This window comes from Macrotis lagotis, chromosome 1 (assembly GCF_037893015.1).
Source record: "Macrotis lagotis isolate mMagLag1 chromosome 1, bilby.v1.9.chrom.fasta, whole genome shotgun sequence".
NCBI lineage: Eukaryota > Metazoa > Chordata > Mammalia > Peramelemorphia > Peramelidae > Macrotis > Macrotis lagotis.
The window spans coordinates 562,754,037-562,775,385 of NC_133658.1; the positions used below are offsets into that span (position 1 = coordinate 562,754,037).

Sequence of the window (21,349 nt, forward strand, 5' to 3'; positions counted from 1 at the left end):
AGAGTTGGAAATTGAGAGGATATCCAACAGTTGGGGGATGGCTGAACAAGGTGTAATGTATGATTGTGAGAGAATATTCACAATACTGAACTATAAGAAATGTCAAGAGGGCTTATTTTGGAAAAACCTGGGAAGATGTTTATAAGCCAATGCAAAGTGAAGTGAGCAGAACTAGAAGTGTATTATACACAGTAACAACAATATTATAATGATAAATCAATTATGAAAAACTTTGCTATTCTAACCAAATACAATGATCCATGATAGTTCCAAAAGACTCATGATAGAAAATGCTATCCACCACTAGAAAGAAAACAGAAGAATTAAAGAAGGCAAATAGAGGCATATTTTTTTCACTTTTTTTCTTGCTCTCCCTAACTCCCACCCCACTCCATGCCCACGTGGCTAATATGGAAATATGTTTTGCATGACTTCTTATGTACGAGGAATATTGTATTTCTTACTTTCTCCATGTGTGGGGGAGGGGTGAGAAATTGGGGCAGAATTAAGAGTTAAAAAACAAACAAACAAAAGCCATTAGATTTGGAGGCAGAAGACCTGAGCTTTCACTTTAATTTGTGTGACCTTGGTTAGGTCACTTAATCCCTTCTGGGTCTTGGGTTCCTCTTTTGTAAAAATGAATAACCTTAGGGTTTCATCCCAATCTAAATGTGTAATTGTGGTACAACAGATTGAGGACTTGGGTTTAAATACTGGCTCTATTACTTAATTACTCTATTACCCTGGGCAAGTTATTTAATCACGCCTCATTTTCCTCATTTAAAAAGCCAGAGTTAGATCAGATAACTTATAAAATCCTTTCCAGTTCTAATCTACTTGACAGATTTTTTAAAATCATAGATATTTGATAATAAAATTATTGTACTGGGTGGCTAGGTGGCGCAGTGGATAGAGCACCAGCCCTGGAGTCAGGAGTACCTGGGTTCAAATCCGACCTCAGACACTTAATAATTACCTAGCCGTGTGGCCTTGGGCAAGCCAATTAACCCCATTGTCTTGCAAAAACTAAAAACTAAAACAAAAAATAAAAAAATTGTCGTACTAATTTAGTTTTTAGCTGGAATCAGAAAGCTTCTTTAATCACAACCCATCCTTCTCCAAGACCCTTTTAAATACAGGGGAAAAGCATCAAAATAGGAAAGCATTGGCACAAATTACCTTTAAGATTGCTTCCAGCTTTAGCTCTATGGATTCAAATAGTGTAGAAAGCTACACTAATTCCTTTTGCTTACTGAACATTATTAACTCAGATTCATCAATAGAGAGCAATAATAGTCAGTCAATATTTTCAATATTCATCCATTTGCTTTATTATTTCCATATTTTTCTGCCACCCTCCCTTTCCTGTCCCTTCCCATGGCACCAAACAATCTAGTAAAAGTTATACATACACAATTGTGTTTAACATATTTCCACATTGGTCATCTTGTGAAAGAGGAATTAGAACTAAGAGGGGAAAAAGTCATGCGAAAGAAAGAAAAAAAAAAGAAATTTTAAAAAGTGAATATAGTGTGCTTTGCTCTATATTGAGAAGTTATAGTTTTTGTTTTTGTTTTCTTTTTGCATAGAGATGTCATTTTCTATAACAGGATACCCACAGTTGTCTTTGATTACTGAATTGTTGACAGGAACTGCATCTATCATAGTTGACCCATCTCACAGTGCTGCTGATAATGTGTACAATGTTCTCCTGGTTCTGCTCACTTCACTCAGCATCAGTTCATGCAAATTTTTTTACATCCAACATTCAGTTCCATTCCCTGACATACCTATGCCAACATGGGTTGCCAAGGGTAGGTTTCAGGAATTTAGATAAACATTTAGCAGCTGACTCACCAGATGGGGAAATGTATGTGTGACAACACTTTTATCTACACTATTATTAATAATTTACCACTTTCATAACTCTAGACAATCAGCAAAACAATAAATCAAACCCTGATCTGTATATTTGCCAGTTTCCAAGGTATAAATATTTACACTGAAAATTTAATAGTCTCCTATTACAAGTCAGTATGAGGGGCAGCTACGTGGCACATTGGATAGAGCACCAGCCCTGGAGTCAGGAGTACCTGAGTTCAAATCCGGTTTCAGACACTTAATAATTACCTAGCTGTGTGGCCTTGGGCAAGCCACTTAACCCCATTGCCTAGAAAAAAACTAAAAAAAAAACCAACAAAAAAAACCAAGTCAGTATGAGTTAGTTCTAGTATGCTCCTGGATAGGTCTATTTAGGACATTATGCTGAAAGTTCACCTGATATGTCTACTGTTGCCTTACTATTTTCCTGTACAATAACAGAGAAGTCAGTTTCTCTCTACAATACCTTTGTTTGGTATATTTGATTGCTTAAAAAAAGTAGCAGTTTGGGCTAATGTAGAGAAATGACTACCTATAGAATAATACAAGCATTCTTGGAATAGGAATCAAGAGACCAGGGTTCAAATTCTATCTCTGCCATCAAATAACTGTGTGACATTGGTTTTTATCTGTGACATTTATTTATCTGAACTCCAATCTCCTTATTTATAAAATGAGGAAATTGGACTAGGCAATAAAGTAATTTATAAATCTATTGGACTTATTCCTATCCCCCCCCCCCCCCAAATCTAACCTAGGATACTAAGAATGGTTTTACATATTAATCTCATTATACTTAAACATGTAAAATGAGTCTCATTTGCTCATAGGTAGCAACTGCAGGATTTGTCCATTGGGCTGTAGTTAACCAATCCCTGGACTTCATAATTATGTGTTCTAATCTCAACTCAGTGAGCCATGATTAGAATCAGAGAGAGCTGAATCATTAGCGTGGAGCAGTGAGCAGGGTGGACTTAGAATCCTAGAAAAGTTGGAGCTGGTAGAGACCTCAGATCATGTCCTTATAAATTTGTAACTGAACAGCATGGCTAGGAGACACAGAGGAGAGAGCACTGGGCTTGGAATCAGGAAGATTTGGCTCAAATTCTGCCTCAGATACTTTCTGGTTATGTGACTCTGGGCAGGTCACTTCATTCTATCTGCCTCATGTTCCTCATCTGTAAAATAAGGTGAAGAAGGAAAAGGCGAACCACTCCAGTATCTTTGCCAAGAAAACCCCAAAAGGGGTCATGAAGAGTCGAACATGACTGAAAAACAATGAAGAACAATAGGATCTCAGAGGCTATTTTGTCCAATCTGCTTATTTTTACAGATATGGAAACTGATGTCCAAAAAGTTTAAATAACTTAAGTAATCAAGGCCATATAATTTTGCTAGTAGTAGGTAGAGCCAGTACATTCTTTATCTTCACATGACATTATTGTTGTTCAATCATTTCAGTTGTGTCTAATTCTTCATGATCCCATTTGGGGTTTTCCTTGGCAAAGATGCTGGACTATTTGACCATTTCCCTCTTTAGTTCATTTTACAAATAAGAAAACTAAGGCAAACAAGGTTAAATGACTGGTCCAGGATCACCCAATTAGTAAGTAAGTATCTGAAGAAAACTTAGGTCTTAGGAGGATATCTTTTTTTTTAGTTTTTTTTTTTTTGCCAGGCAATGGGGTTAAGTGACTTGCCCAAGGCCACACAGCTAGGTAATTATTAAGTGTCTGAGGTCGGATTTGAACTCAGGTACTCCTGATTGCAGGGCCGGTGCTCTATCCATTGTGACACCTAGCCACCCCAGAGGATGTCTTTCTGATGGAACTCCCAGCCCTCTATCCACTGTGTCACTTATCTGCCTGGATAGAATATTAATCCAAAATTTCAAATCATATTTTCTTCCTGCTTCTGTCAACACTACCTTTTTTGATTAATTTCTAACAATAACAATGATACAATAAATTTCTACCAATGATATAGGAAAGAAAACATGGAGATGAATTAAAATTCCTATATCACAGACTTTCTATAGCTGTGGAAACAAAAATAACTCATCCTTTTGACTTCTCTGATTTTCTATCACTTAGGAACGTGCTTCATTTTTCTGCCTCCTTTTGTCTCTAGCTTGTCCATCAACCCACTTCAGATGTTCCACTGGCCTATGTGTCCCCCAGACTCAGCGTTGTGATGGCAGCAATGACTGCTTCGATGAAAGTGATGAACTTTACTGCGGTTGGTATCTGGGTTTTCAACTTGATTCATGTCAACAAAAAGCTCCCTCAATACACCCTCTTGATTTTCAGCCTTAGACTATCTTTTGGCCACATTGCACAGTGATAGACAAACTCACTTTCTGACTTCCAGCCTAGTCCCTTTGACCAATCACTTTGGTCACTTTCTGGCTTTGACTTCCTGTTGAGCCCCTGGCATATCAGTTGGGATCAGCTCTTCCCTTTGCCCCCTCCTCATTAGGGCCTCTCATTTCTGAGCTATTCATGACTTCTGATCTCTTACGTAGCTACCCTTATTTCCTCACCAGACCACCAGTCTCTCTCTAAGGCCCACAGCTGGAGCTTTGTTTATTAATTTGTAAAAGCAGGATGGCAGAGGAGGGCAAATTATTTCACCAAAGAAATATGACCTGGGAAAGCTCATATAGATAGAATTAAAGGAGGCTGCATGCTCTCTATCTCTCAGAAACTATAAAACACTTAACTACACATATATTATCATTGAAGAAAGACTCAATTTCAAAACTGAAAGGTTGTCATTAAAACACAAAGAAGGGGGCAGCCAGGTGGCACAGAACACTGGTCCTGGAGTCAGGAAGATCTGAGTTCAAATCCAACCTCAGGCATTTAATATTTAACTGTGTGATCTTGGGCAAGTCACTTCACCAATTACCTTGCAAAAACACAAAAACAAAAAACAAAAAAAAATCCCACAAAAAAAACTACTAGAAGTCTTGTGATCTATCTAAGAATAATTTCATTTTTTTGATTTTTTTTTTGCTGGCAACACTGTGTTTATGATTTATGAGAGAAGACTTAAGAAACTGATACATAAATTAATGTTGATTCTACCCTCTCCCAAATGCCCTAAATATTGGGTTCACATATATTTGCAATAGGTTGCTGTAATTCTTTTCTTTCATTAACTACAGTTGAGAAGCAGCAATGGATGATTTTTTACTTTTTTTTTTTATTTAAGGCAATGGGACTTGCCCAAGGTCACACAGCTAGGCAATTATTAAGTGTCTGAGGCTGGATTTGAACTCAGGTCCTCCTGACTCCAGGGCCAGTGCTCTATCCACTGAGCCACCTAACTGCCCCCACTGTGCCACCTAGCTGCCCCATGATTTTTACCGAACAGGTCTCAGAATGAGGAAGATCTGAGTTCAAGTCTAACTGACACAAATTGGTTATGTAATCCTAAACAAATCACATAATCTCTCAGTGACTATCATTTTTCAGAGGAGAGAAAAATCTTCTTTTATAGAGGGGATATGTCCTATGGGATCTCCCTACCCTGAGAAAATCAGAGCTTTAGACCCCACCCCCACCCCCGGCCCCGTCTAAATTATATCATAAACATTACTTGGAGTTTAGGTCTCTGAATATAACACAAACCCCATTTTCTAAAGAAATGAATCAACATACCAGGAAATAGATATGTAATATTGATCATTTTAGACTAAATGATCATCTAATGAATTGGCATGAATTCCCACCACTAAGGATAATTTTCTGGAGATTGAGGCATGTACTTTCTTTTGTATTATTGCTGCAGTGTTTTACAGCAAATTGATAAATTATATCATTATCACTTCTGCTGTTATTACTATTTTTCATTCAGTAAGTATCTCGGCCACTATTTTATTTTTTAGTTTTTTTGCAAGGCAAACGAGGTTAAGTGGCTTGCCCAAGGCCACAACAGCTAGGTAATTATTAAGTGTCTGAGACTGAATTTGAACCCAGGTACCCCTGACTCCAGGGCCGGTGCTTTTTGCTCACTATTTTTGAACTACTTCTTGGGAGCAAATCAGAAACTGAATGAAATCTTTAAAAGTATCTGTTTCAATGTCTTCTCAGTTCCCTCAGTCACCCCACTAGCTAGAGAGTGGAGAAATTAACTCTGACCAAAGAGTTCAGAATTTTTAAGGTAACTTTCCATTTTTCATTGGCAACTCTGTTGGTTTCTACTCTAGGGCACTCATGCAGTACCTCCTTATCCATCTTTTTTTCCTTCTTCCTTCCCTCCTTCCCCCTCTCCTCCCTCCTTCCTCCTCCTCCCTCCCTCCCTCTCTCCCTCCCTTCCTCCTTTCCTTCTTTCCTTCCTTCCTTCCTTCCTTCCTTCCTTCCTTCCTTCCTTCCTTCCTTCCTTCCTTCCTTCCTTCCTTCCCAAAGTGTCCACTTAAACTTTCCTATTCCTTAGCTTGACCATATGGTTCTGGGTAGACTCTATTTTAATACAAAAGACATTGTCTTTGTCCAATGGAGTTTCTTGGTTGTAATACTCAGATAGGAGTACTGAGATAAATGTGAGTTTTTGCAGAATAATTTTTTTTAACAAAAAAACACTTAAGAGTGGACTCCCACTGTTTAATTCCTCCCCCATAAACCATGTAGCTATAGCTTGCCAACTTTCATTTGGGTTGATCCTCATGAAACTAAGAATGTATTGTTTTTGGAGTGATGTGTTGAAGACCTTTTAATTTCCGAAAGTCCCCATTGTGCAGCGGCTGCCCTAAGAGTGGCATTTCTCCTCACCAAAGCCTCTAAACACTGGCTCAGACTGCTCTGCTTCTTGTTCTAGGCATGCTCAGACCTGCTTGTAACGTCAGTGCCTTCAAGTCGCAGGCCCCCCTGGTCTGTGATGGTTTTAGGGACTGTGAAGATGGCCAAGATGAACAGAATTGTACTCAGAGTAAGGAACCTTCCTGTTAACTATGCAATGTTATTTATCTTTTTGCTTTTCTTGTAGCTTGGAGGTATAGGGAAATGAAGGCCCTGAGGTCATTTGTCTAACAAGAGCTCTCCTCCTCCTACCAGTGACAATGGCATAAGGCACTCTATACCACACACACTATAGACCCTCTACAGCATTGCAAACCTGGCCTCATAAGAGTTAAATGTCCTGCAGTTTCTCAAGAACCCCATTTTTATAGATTTACTTCTAACAAGAAGCAAATGATTTTAATGATGGCTTCTGAGCTTGTCTTTTTTTTGGAGGGGGTTGTGGCAGCCAAATGGTACACTGGAGTGGATAGAGAACTGGACATAGAATGAGGAAGAGCTAAATTTGGAACCTGCCACAAACATTTACTAGCTAGGTGATTCTGGGCAAATCCTCTCTCTGTACTTCAGTTTCCCCACCTGTAATATGGGTATAATTGTAGCACCTATAGTTTTGTAAATATACTTTTCCTCCAGAGAAGTATATGGACTCAAATCCTTCATGCCCAATTGTCTTTTTTTTCATAGACTGATTGGAAAGGCCACCAAACTGAACATCATCCATTTCTCTCACAGCCCTCCCTTAATTGCAACACTCTTTAAATGAGGCCTGAGAGCTGAGGCTTGTGAAATCATTTCATTTCTACCTTCCTTTTTTCCCCCCCTGCAGCAGTAAACACATCATTTGGTAAAATTCCATTAAGTGATGAAATTTGTGATGACTCATGTTTATCATTCCCTGGTGAGGTAACCATAGAATAAACTTCTTTGTTTTTTTCTTTTTTTTTTTAGGAATTGCATGCAACAACCAAACTTTTAAGTGTGGCAATGATGTTTGCTTTAGAAAACAAAACGCCAAGTGTGATGGGACTGTAGACTGCCCAGATGGAAGTGATGAACAAGGCTGTAGTAAGTATAAAGTAGCATCTTCTCAATGATGCCTTTATTTCTTCAGCTTATTTGATTTTAAATTTTAATCTCCAGCTTAAACTTCACTGAATGAAAATGTTGAATATATGTAGCAGGCAAGATCAGGTAGAAAATTTATGATCTTTATTAGGAGAAAACAAATCAAGAACAAATGTAAAAAACTTAGAAAGGAACTATCTTTTATAATTAGAAGTGTAAAGTGACTTTTGTCTTGATAACAATCATTAGTAAATAAATCTGTCTCACAAGTTTATGCTGATTAATGCTCTAGATGGAGGCCTTAGAAATAAATAGCCCAGAGACTTGAAATTTCACTTGAAACACAATGTTTTTCCTTCTCCCTTGATCACCTAGATATGTGCATTAGCCAAAATTGAGTTATTAGCTAAGAAACAGTGACAATAAATATCATAGCAATAATTAGTAATAATAATAATGCATATACACGCCCACAAATAAATACCTTACATGTGTGTTAATGAGTTTAATGTGATTTTCTATACATATATGTATGTATGTTTGCATTTACACTTATAATGCATATAGTCTATGTCTACAAATACCACTATTGGTCTAGCAGTTACCCAGTATAGAGGGATATACTCACACATACATATTCAAGTATATTGGTGTGTCCTTACTATGTGTTTGCATGTAAGAGATGCATACAGACAGACAGACATGTATACATGCCTCTATGTGTTTTCATTGAGTAGTTGCTATATGAAGAGTGGCCTTTATAGTGAACCACACTGTACATACAACACATATATATACACATACACATAACCACAAACTCTTCATACTTACTATCTATGTGATTTTGGACAAATAACTTAACTTTCCTAGGTCTCCATTTCTTCAAATGTAAAATGAGGTTGGCAAGAAGTTTCTGAGACTCATTTTAATTCTATGTCTGTGACTACAATTCTATCAAGTTCAATGGTTTAAGACTTTGGGAACACCTTGCAGATATACATTTTATCAAATTTGATTCATTTGAACCTCATCAGAGCAGCGTAAAATCTCTAAATAGATTCAGTCATTATTGTGAATTCTTACTAAAGTATCATTCCTAGTTCTGGAATAAATGTTGTTTATAATAGCAATCTCCTTCTGGTATTTTAATAATTACTTTGTGGTTGCATGTCTTCTTCTCCACCCCCATTCCCTCCAGGGTTACATTGGCCTCAATTTTGAAATTATTTCAACTTTAGTTCTATTTGGATCTTATCTTGACTTCCTACTCATACATTCTAAACCTCTTCTGGTTTCTCTTGTCATTTGGCCAATTCTAGACTTATTTCTACTTCTTTCCTCCCTTTCCCCAATCCCTGACCTGTATAGATGGAATAGAATTTGTGCATTGAAGACTTTCATGAATTTAGACTTAAAAAAATAATTAAATTAAGCATATGTTAACCTCAAAAGTTGTCCAAATAAGGGACAAAAGTCTCAAGGAACAACAAACACAATTAGGCTAACATACACTTTTATCAAAATTTCTCTAAACTCACTGATTAAGCAAGCCTTGCATGGGACCCAGCTAGAAAACTGACCCCTAAATTGGGGTCTTGGAAAGGAATCTTTATACTCTTCTACTATCAAAAGGTGAGATCTGAATAGCTTTCTTTCTGACTTGTCCATCAAGGGAGCCAACCCTCAACTCAGGATGGGGCAGAGGAGTTGGACATCAGATATTCCATTAATTCCGTTAATCAATTATGCCAAAGACCTCGACAAAGCAAAGTGACTCTTCCTCCTCCAGAGTGTTGGTGATATACAGTATGGATACAATGGGATTTTGTTATTAGAGGTCTATAATAAACAGAAAGGAAGAACATGTGTACAAGTGAGCAGAAGGAAAAGTGGTTTGGGTTGCCCTAATAAATGTTCAATCTCTTCAAGAAGAAGAAAATAGTTTAGAGTAGCAGCAGAGTCCCAGTTCCCATACAAACCTGATTTCATTTCTCTTCACTGTTGAAGGTTGCAGCAGAACTTCCTCCTCTCTTCTCCACCGCATCATTGGTGGCTCTGATACCCTGGAAGGTGGGTGGCCTTGGCAAGTCAGCCTTCATTTTGTTGGGTCTGCTTACTGTGGTGCCTCAGTGATCTCCAGGGAGTGGCTCCTCTCTGCAGCCCATTGTTTTCAAGGAAGCAGGTAAGACAGAAACTCCTTTCCCAACCTGCTTTGGCAATGTTTGTTGCCTTCTCTTTTTCCCAAGTTAAAGAATTGCAGAATCTTATATATGGAAGGGCCTCTGAGGTCACCTAGTTCATCCCCAAGTACAGCATCCAGCCAAGTAGTGAGCAAAATTTTCATATACCATTATTTTTAAGGAAATTTTTCCTTTTACTCCTTTTATCAAGACTAAATTGGCTTTTTCCCCCAATATTCATCTATAATTCTACTCTATGGGCCCAAACCAAACAAGTTGAATGACTCTTCCATTGCCAGTCTTTCAAATACTTGAAGGATGGAATAAAATTTCTCCTATCCAGACCTTTCTTTTCAAGACCAGTTAATACCAATTAATCCTTTCTTTTTTCCTCTCTCCCTCTCTCCATCACACAACTAGTAAATAACTTGAATCAGGATTAGAACTCAGGCCTTTCCTGACTCCAGGGGTGCTCTATCCACTGTGTCACCACCTGCCCCCAGTTCTTTTAACTGAATGTCAATTGGAATGCTCTTAAGTCCCTTCACCATTTTAAACATCTTCCTTGGAATATTCTTTAGGTTCTACCTAAAATTCTAGTACATAGAATCAAACCTATTATGCTGTATGTGACCTGGTCAGAGTAGAGCAGAGGTGGGAAACATCCAGTTTGCCATCCATATATGGCCTGCAAAATCACTGGATTTGGTGCTGCCATGGCAACCACAGGCCAGACAAGAAATTTAATATATCTAGGAATTTTTAAGGGGGGGGTGTGATTAATTAAATGTTTGACCAAATGTAGCAGGCTAATTTTTAAGTTGATAGTTTTGTATGATCCATGAATGATGTTACAGATTTTGTTCGAATATCCATTGTGAAGAATCATTCTTGACCCAGGAATGCAGGTGTAAAAAGAAAAATAGAGATTTATTAAAAGAAATTACAACACAAAAGAAAGTAATAGGAAAGTTAAAAAGAAATTAAGGAAAACCCAAGTGGATTGCTAATTAATCTTGGCAGGCCAGCTGTCAGGCTCAACAGAAATCTGGAAAAGGGAGAGAGTGAGCCCCTGCTGAAATCTCCTTAAATCCCTGCTCAGCACCATGGGAAGAGGTGGTGACTTGGGAGTAGCCCAAGTCCTGCATCAGAGTGTTTGTCTTTTGGGAAAAGGTTGAGGATTCAGGTCTGGATGGTCTCTTGAATGTGGTTTCAGTGCCTGCAAGGAAGCTTGCTTTACTGATGAAAATGTGACCAAGGTCAGACTGGAGATCAAGACAGAGTGTTTTAACAGAGTGATAGAGGAAGAATGAAGATTTTTAACAGTGCAAAAAAAAGATTTACAAAATTTATTTCCTATTGATTTCAATATTCCCCATAGTTCTCTGGATTGGGGGAAAAGTACATATCTTTTTCACTAATTTCACTTTTTTTTAAAACTCCTATGCATTTTATTTTATGCATTTAAAAACATTCTAAGAAGAGGTCCATAGGTTTTACCAGATTTCCAAAAGGGTCTGTGACATAAACTTGAGATTAAGAAACCTTGTCCTAGTAGAATAGTCTCAGGAGTCCTGTAGATATCCTGCCTAATTGTAGTCTTTATTTATTTTAAAACAAGTCTCTTTCAGTGTAATGATTCATTCTTTAAACTCCAGGTTTCCCTCAAATAAATTCTCCATGTCCTATCTTCTAACCAGATGCCTGCCAGTCTGTTAAGTAAATGATTAATCACACATTTCTTTTTGCTTTGCTCAAGCATTTTTGCTGACAATTCAGTTTAACAAATATTTATTAAATGGGCAAGGCACAAGAGGCACCAGTAATATAGAGCAGGTATCTTAGGCTCAGGTCCCAGATGATTTTTTTTTAAGACTACAAGTTAGATTCAAGATTCTGATCTAAGCATTGGAGAGAGATTTTACATCAGGAGTTCTCTACCCTTATGAAATAACAAATCAGACTGAAAAAAAAATAGGTGGGGCAAGGTATTGAACCAGATACTTTCCAAAGCTTTTCTGCCACCATCTAGAGTAAGGCTGCTAAATTGGTGTCCATGGCTGTCTTACACATATCACTTAATATTGTGATTCAATAACTTGTTCAAGGCCTTAGTCCCAAGTGTTGGGATTTAGGATTCATCAGGATCTGATAAGAAGTTATTACCACTTGACCCAGAAAATATGACCATACTACTCTGGCTTCAGAATGGTGATTATTGCTTTCCAAGTGGGTTATATAGAGATTCTGGTACACTTGAACTCAGATCCTAACTCCTGGTTCAATGTTTATTTCACAACTTTAACTTCCCCTTAAACATGCCTGTTTATAATATAATAATGTCAGTATCCCTTGATCCTTTGAGAAAGGTCAAAGCCCTTGAAAACCATTCCCTTCACTTATTTCTGTTTTTCACCTCAAAACAACCTTAGCAGAATAAATGGCAAGTCTTGGTAGTATCTTATGTGAATTACCAATGAGATGATGCCCTTTTTTTTTGTTAAATATCATAAATAAGTTATGAATTCATGTTATGAATCAAAGTTGTAAACTGTGTCTCTCTCCGTCATAGAGTGTATTTTTTGTGAGTACTGAGTGGAAATTTTCATTATAAGCTGTAATATGTATAGAGGAAGTCACCCAGCATGGTAAGAGAATTTAAAACCACACCATAAAATAATCAGGTAAAGGAAATGAGCATATTAAACCTTGGGAAGAAAAGGTATAGAGACATGATAGTTAGTTTCAAGTATTTGAAGGACCATTTTGTAAAAAGATAAAACTTGTTTTGTTAAAGAGAAGGTAGATTTTTTTTTTTGCTTAACTTAAAGACAAACATTCTAACAATTAGAACACTACAGGTTGGAATGAACTAGCTCACAAGATTTTGATGCCCTCATCATTGAATGCCTTCAAATGAAAGTTGGATCATCTTTAATAATGAGTAGTCATAGGGGTGGCTAGGTGGCTCAGTGGATAGAGTACTGGCCCTGGAGTCAGGAGGACCTGAGTTCAAATTTGGCTCAGACACTTAATAATTACCTAGCTGTGTGGCCTTGGGCAAGCCACTTAACCCCATTTGCCTTGCAAAAATCTAAAAAAAAATAATGAGTAGTCATGGGAAATTCTTCCTCCAACTAGGTGACTTTTAATATCCCATCCAATTCTGAGATTCTGTGATCCTTTGATTTTCTTAGCATATTTTCTTATCTTCATGGTTGATTGAAAGGTACAAAGAATATAAGGTCCTATTGAATTTGTGTTGGTTGTATATACATGCATACATACCTGAATACATACATACATATTTATGTTTATTATTTATCCTTCTTTTTGAAGAGGACAAATAACATCATAGGTAATATCTTATGTATGAATTGGAATAAAGTGAATTAGAGAGTTACACAAAGTACATAGCCTCACTTTCTCTTTGAGTCTAGTGGCAAGACAAGACAAAAGTCAGGATGACTGGCAATGGCCTAGGATGCAGTGAATAATCTTAGTGTCTCAATGTCTGACTGGGCTCTAAGCACTCCCTCATACCTTCTTTAGTTACCCTCATGACTATTGGAACAAATGGTTCTTTATCCATCCATTCTACCAGGGAAAGTCTTCGTATGCTTGGAGTAGACATCCCCCTAACTCATCACCGGAGTTTGGGGCCTGTCAGTTACTTTTTTTTTTTAGATTTTTGTAAGGCAAACGGGGTTAAGTGACTTGCCCAAGGCCACACAGCTAGGTAGTTATTATCTGAGACCAGATTTGAACCCAGGTACTCCTGACTCCTGGGCCGGTGCTTTATCCACTACGCCACCTAACTGCCCCTTGTCAGTTACTTTTAACCTGGTTTAACTCATCTGCCAAGATGGTTTAAGAATTGGGTAAATCATGGGGCAGCTAGGTGGCACAGTGGATAGAACACTGGCCCTAGAGTCAGGAGGACCTGAGTTCAAATCCTGTCTCAGATACTTAATAATTACCTAGCTGTGTGGCTTTGGGCAAGCCACTTAACCAAATGGCTATGCAAAAAAAAAAAAAAAAACCCTAAAAAAAAACCAAATTGGGTAAATCAGGTGGACACCAAAGGTGATGAGCAGCCATGCAAAGGACTCAGTAAGCCCTCATGTCAGAGGTGCTAATCTTCCTGAACACACATATTTTGACTTGCTATAGCAAAATATACCCTTTAGGACAGGTGTGTTCAACCTGCCAGTGTCTGGGTCCCATTTGTTGATGTGTTCAGTTGGTGGTATGTGTTGCATTGTATTATTCATGAAAGGGTATTGAATTCTATATGCAGCCTTGGAGTTTTTGTTGGGCAATGTGACTCAGAAGAGCTAAAAGACTGGACACCACTGCTTTAGGGTTTTTCTTCAACAAGATGGCCCCATGCACATTAAAGTCATACAATATTCCTAGACAGATACAATCAGAGATGCCTTTACTGAATGATCAGCATCACAATTCATAAAACAAGAAAGGATTTACCATTGTCAGAGGATGTCTTATATAGAGCACTTAACTGAAAAGGGGTTCCCTATGGATGGAGTCCTGATGTCCTGCTTACAGATTCTAGTATATAACTGCTTAAACCCTTAGAGTCCTATGGGGCCTCTTCAGTGAGATTCTAGATCATGCTAAAAAGTTTAGATTAACAATCTATACAAGGAAATCAAATGGATGAAGAATATTTTTTGTTCAGATTGGGACATGCAACTGAATAGTTGATAATTTAGTCCATCAGTACATTGTGTACATTCCAATCTACAATAAAGAGCAATGAGATAGGACTTGGATAAGATTCAATATATTAAGAAAACTGGAGATTCCTGAGAAATTGGATCCAAGACTCTCCTTGACAATCAAGGATCTCTCTACCCCAAGGTTTGCTGCTTTTATAGCAACTGAGGAACTATCAAAAATAGATTGAGGTACAATTCTTTGATTGGTCAATTCTCAAAGGGAAAATGCACATGATTGGCCAATGGGAACTGTCCCTTAATTACCCAAGTTGAGTCATCAGACTTTCCACATGTTTAGTTAGTTACTAGGCAACAGGATTCTGAAACTTTCCACCAGCATTTTATGAACATTATACCCGAAAGAAAAATAGTACAAGATTTTCTGGAACACAGTTTCTCCCAGAGGACATTCATAGAAGTCAGGGGTCAGGACAGAGAGTCTCTATGACCTTTATCCCTAACACAAGTTAATACAGGTCTAAACAGCAAAGTATAAAACTATATATTACAAACCTATCAATTTAAAGCAACTTAATCATCCAAACATGGATATTATCATCAGTACATGGTCAATTAACTCTAACCTATTCTTATTCTAACAATTAATTCTATCCTATTTATCTTGTAGATAATCATTAGTGCTGACTGAATAAATACTAATTAACTGAGTAGAATATCAAAATTATTCTCATAATCTCTGTCCTTGACAGCCGCTACAGAACAGACAATTAGCCAAGACCAGAATTAAAGAGGAGAAAAAGTGAAGTGGATAGCATTTGGGAAAATTATATAAACTTTAGATTTCCAGGTTATTTTCTTGACACAGACTTCATATTTTTCCATTATTTTTTAAGGTGATATTATATGACAAAGACTTATAGAATATCACAATATTAGAAGAATAGGAAACTCAATGGGCAACAAAAAGATACATATCAGGGAGCAGTATATAACTACTAATGATTTACAGATTCATTGGAGTATTTCCCAAATATTAGAGTTTATGATGTATTGTATGATGAAAGGAGGACTAGAGAAATTAGAGAACTGTTATGGCTGGTCCCTCCATGACTTCGAATATACCAATCACATATAAGCCAGTTAAAATATTACTGAAGTTGTTAAAAATTGTTTTGGTTTATTTATGGGTTTATCAGTTATGTTCAGCAAGTATTCCATCTGTCTCTACTTCTTTGTGGGAGAAAGGGATCTGATCTGATTCAATTTACTTAGGATGTTATCTTCATCATGGAAGCAAGTCATCTCATGGAGTAGATTATTAAAATATTAAAGTAAATGTCTCTTTTTTTGGTAGGAAGTAAGGATGTAGCACAGTTATGATTGCTACCATTTTATAAACAGGGACAGTGAGACACAAAAATATCTTATTCCTTATCTAATGTCAGTAGCAATAATTCTATCTAGTGCACTATGCTTTGGGCTTCATTTTTAACATTGTCCTCAACACCCCATATAGTACCTGTTTATGTTTTTCTAGAAATTGATGTCATTGCATCCTACTCCTTTTCCACCAGGTTATCTGATCCCAGACCATGGACTGCTCACTTAGGGATGTATATACAAGGTAATGCCAAGTTTGTCTCTCCAGTGAGAAGAATTGTGGTTCACGAATACTACAATAGCCAAACCTTTGACTATGATATTGCCCTGCTGCAGTTGAGTACTGCTTGGCCTGAAACCATGAAGCAGCTAATTCAGCCAATATGTATTCCTCCCTTTGGACAGAAAATACACAGTGGAGAAAAGTGTTGGATAACAGGCTGGGGACGAAGAAATGAAGCAGGTGAGCAAGCACTCATTCCTTGCCTCCCCATAGCTATTGTTCTTCAGTATCCTGAGTAGGATGATCTAATAAATTCACTGATAGCCCTTCAAATACCTTAGCCATCCAATTCATCCACCTACTCAATTCCTATGACCTTACAGATATCTTCTGTTTTGGCTTCCTACAATGATTCATATACATTAGATATTACTATCTTGTATAATTTCTATCTCCAAGATCAACTCTGAAGTTACTTCTCTCTCATGATAACTTATCTTTTCACGCTTTCCTTTTACTCGTCTTGCAAAATTGTATCTTGTTCTGGTTCTCCTGACCATTCCCTCTCCTTCTAGTCAGTAAATTTTAGCGGGAAATGAGATTTGCAAAGAAGAATCTGGAAGTCATATATAACCCATCCCAAAGATGCAAAGAACAAATTGTATCATATATCCTCTAAAATTCATATTTTGGTAATATATACTGAATCAGGAGAAACCATCTAGATGCTGCTTGTTAAGGCTTCTGGTCCTATGATATGTACATTCCATACAAAATTGAGATTTCCTCATCTCCAGACCAGCAGAACATCAGAAAGGTGCAGAGAGCTTTGAGATGATGACTTTGAAGTTTCACCAATAACTTTGAGAAGGTTTAGATGATGAACTTATCCCAAGATGACATAGATAGGAACTGGTCTATCCCCCACTTCCACCAAGCTATAAAAATGAGACCTCAAACTTCTGCCCACTCCCCTGCCTCCAAACTCCCAATTCTAATCCATGGTTATGTGATTGATACTCTGTGTCTCTCCCTATCTCTAACCTCTTCCCCATGCTGTCTGTCTTGTCTTTCTACCCCATTCCCTTGTTTCCATTTTACCTTCTGCTTCTGTACCATTTCTGCTTCTTCCCTGTGTCTTATTAAAATGTAATTGCTGCCTGATTCTTAATGCCATTTATAGTAGTTCCTGGAAAGCATCCAAAGAATTGGGTGTGTCTTTCCCTATTTCATAATTCCATAATTTAATAATCAATTAATTACTTAAACTTATTCTCCATCATCACCACAAGCTTAATTCCTTTCATTCACTCCTTTTCCTAGATTATCCATTCTGAACAATCTTTTCTTTATAGTCCTGACCCTGTAGTTAAACATAGTCTTTTATGCTTGAGTCTTTAGCATCCTTGTTCTATCACTATCCCAGTTTTCTCAAACCTCAATCTTGAGTTGAGGACTCTAGTAGATAGATAAATGGATGGATGGATAGATGGATAGATGGACAGACAGACAGATAGGTGGAGCATTTGTTAAGTGCTAACTATAAACCAGGCATAGTTCTCCACTATTCACCTTCTCTATTGTTACATGCTGTACAATATTACTGGGAAAAAGTTTGATGTAATCGAATGAAAATACTAGACTTGAAGTTAGGAAGACCCAATTCAAATATCATCTTAGGGGGTGGCTAGGTGGTTCATTGGATAAAGCACCGGCCCTGAAGTCAGGAATACCTGAGCTCAAATCTGGCCTCAGACACTTAATAATTACCTATCTGTGTGGCCTTGGGCAAGCCACTTTAACCCTATTTGCCTTACAAAAAAAATTATCAAATATCATCTTAGAAACTGGCTAAATGATCTTGGACAAGTTATATAATCTCTTTTGGCCTCAATCTTTCATTTGTAAAATGAGTGGTTTGGACTAAGTGTCCTCTTAGGTGCTCTTCAGCTCTAAATCTTTGGTCTTGAATTCAACATAACAATGCCACCTTGATCTACTCCAAATCTGTGTTATCTAATCTCAACTGAATCCTCACTGTAAACTGCATAGTGAGCCTTTTATTCTTACAATACATCTCTTACTCCAACCTTCTGACCACTTCTCAAGGGTGTTATTGTTGGAATTCTTTTCACACAAGATGACTAGATGACCTCTGAGGTTTCTTGCAAGTATCAAAGTCTATGATTCTAAGATTTTTTTTAACTCCCCAAACCCCCTATGCCTCTCAGCATAGGATCTTGCCTCTAATTTTTTTAAATAGAAACCATATGTTGTGAAATCCCTTTCATGCCCTCTTCTCAATTTCTCAAAACTCACAAAATAATTCTCCCTTCTTCTCCCTTTAGCATCAGTCATTAGAAGCTGTGCTTTTTCTTTTTTGCCAAAGCAAATTCCTTTGCTTTCACCTGTCACCTTCAATTATTTCAGAGTTTTGTTCCTTTAGTTATTTGGTTTCTCTGTCTCTCTCCTTAGTATTTCTTTCTTTGTTGTCTATAAAGACATCCCTGTCCTTTATTATACAATAATAACCACAAAACCTTTTCTTTTTTTTAGGTTTTTTTTTTGCAAGGCAATGGGGTTAAGTGACTTGCCCAAGGCCACACAGCTAGGTAATTATTAAGTGTCTGAGGCCAGATTTGAACTCAGGTATTCCTGATTCCAGGGCCAGTGCTCTATCTACTGTACCACCTAGCTGCCCCCTATGAAACCTTTTCATAAATATTCCTTCCACTAACTATCTCTCAGCCAAACTCTTAGAAAGTCAGCTATTTTCCTTGGGTGTACATCCTCCCCTACCAAATACTTCTCAGATCCTTGCAACCTAGCCTTTAAAACTGCTCTCTCTTATGATTTTCTATCATACCACTTTTTTCTCAGTCTGAACTCATTCTGACACTGTTATTTACCCCTTTTCTTGGCTAGTTTTTCTTTCTTTGGCTTTTGGAGCACTATTTTCTCTGGTTTCTCCCTAAGAATTATTATAATAATTGACATTTATATAATATAATATGAAGGCTGGCAAAGTACTTGGCATGTAGTATATCATGTGAAAGGTAGGGGTTATGGGAGTTATTATAATCACTTTACAGATGATAAGACAGTATGAAATACATAAAGTGACTTATTTAGGCGGGGGGTCACACAATTAGTAAGTTCGTGCAGTGTGGTCTTCCTGATTCTAACTGGAACACTCACATTATCTTCTTCCGGTCTGACTACTTTCTCTGTCTGCTTTTATAGACTTTTTATAGCATACTTTAATAGGCGTATTTGACTGAGGTAACACCCATTCAGTGATTAAGCCTAGGCAAGACAGAAATGAGGCAGAGAATGACTTCTTTAATGAAGTAAAAAAAAAATCTGGGAGGAGAAACCACTCAGGGTTTTTGCTGGTGCTCTGCCCAAGGGAATGTAAATTTTTATCTCAGAAAAATGACTAGATATCTTGGGGTTTACAGATCTCAAATCATTCTGGCTCTCACAAATTGGCCATCAAGTCCCACTTGGTCACTTTTGGGTCCTGATTGACTGAGTGAATGTAAATAGCAATTGTTTCTGTTTTAGCCAGAAACCCTGAGGATCGTCCCATCTCTGATTTTTTTTTTTAAGGTTAAATCTCTGCCTTATTTCTTTCTTATCCAGTTTTAATCACTGAATGAATGTTGCCTCAGTTCAACTGAGAGCTGTTAAAGAACAGTTAAAAAAAGACCAATGTCTCTCACTATATCCAGGGCCTTCTCAAGTTGTCCTGATTAAGTCTGGTGACTTAGCACAGTACCCCCCTCACTTAAATTCAATTCACTTTCACGTCCTGGCACCACATTTCTGATTTTGTGGTCCTTTTCAAGAAGGAAGGATAAACTTTTATAATCATCCCTCTCCCCAAATACTGAATTTTATACAAAGTTCTGTTCTGGAATACCTTTTCTCTAATCTCTGGTTTGGTTATATCATCAGGTTCCTAGGATCAGTTATCATCTTTAGACTAATAATTTCCAAATTTCAATAGCCAGTCCCAATCTCTCCTGAATTACAGTCCTTCATTGTCACTTACCTTATGGACATTCAGTTACATCTCAACATCAATATATCCAAAATAGCACTCATTTAGAGCAGAAAGTATCTTAGAAGAAATCTAGTTTACTCACTTCATTTATACATGAGAAATCTGAGGCCCAAAGAGATTCCCAGAAAGCAAATGACAGATGGCCCCTTTGAACCCAGGTCCTCTGATTCCAAAGCCAGAGTTCTTTCCAATCCACCATGCCACATCCCTTTGATTTCCCAGGCCCATCATTGTCACTTGCCATCATCTTCAAAGGCTTCAGAAAGAATGATTCGTGAGATGTGGGCCTGGAACCTTGTTCTGGTGTCTCACTGTTTGATACTCCTTAAATAGAGACACAGACACTTTTTTTTCAGCACTCAGTTTTTTCACTTGCTAAATAGATAAAAGTAGCTAGGTGGTATAGTAGATAAAATGCCAAGCCCAGAATCCAGAAGACTTCACTTTAAATGTGGTCTCAGACACTTCTAGCCATGACCCAGTTTGCCTCAATTTCCTTATCTGAAAAATAGCTGGAGAAGAAAATGGCAAACCACTACAGAACCTTTGCCAAGAAAATCTCAGATGGGGTCATGAAGAGTCACACATGACTGAAACTACTCAGTAACACCAACAACCACGCTTATATATTACTTGAAAGGGGAGACCTTAAACTCCTGCCCCTGAACCTTCTTTCAGCTTCATTAGGCTCACAGTGCCAAATGCTCCTTACCCTAATCCATAGTTACATGAAACATATTCATGGATCCTTCTTAGCTTTTTTTTGTTCAGCTGTTTAGTTGCATCCAACTCTTCATATGAACCATACTTTCCTGAAAGTTTTCTTGGCAAAGATCCTGGAGTAGTTTGTCATTTCCTTTTCCAGTGGATTAAGGCAAACATAGGTTAAGTGACTTGCCCAGGTAAGTCTGGGCTAGTAAATGACTGAGGCTAGATTTGAACCTAGGTCTTCCTGACTCTAGCTCTAGTACTCTGCCAATAGACCACTTATTTTAGGTCAATAAGTGATTCTGACCAACAATTCTAAGTTGAAAAAAGAAGGG

At 37.6% G+C, this 21,349-nt stretch overlaps 1 protein-coding gene across 1 annotated transcript in view; it reads left to right on the plus strand.

Moving 5' to 3' along the window:
- Positions 1–21,349, plus strand: part of TMPRSS7 (transmembrane serine protease 7) — a 90,619-nt gene that overhangs the window by 65,975 nt on the left and 3,295 nt on the right. The window contains exons 12-16 of the mRNA XM_074233967.1: positions 4,012–4,119; positions 6,703–6,813; positions 7,635–7,751; positions 9,759–9,933; positions 16,209–16,477. Coding sequence (XP_074090068.1) covers positions 4,012–4,119; positions 6,703–6,813; positions 7,635–7,751; positions 9,759–9,933; positions 16,209–16,477 — 780 coding nt within the window. The remainder of the gene's footprint in view (positions 1–4,011; positions 4,120–6,702; positions 6,814–7,634; positions 7,752–9,758; positions 9,934–16,208; positions 16,478–21,349) is intronic.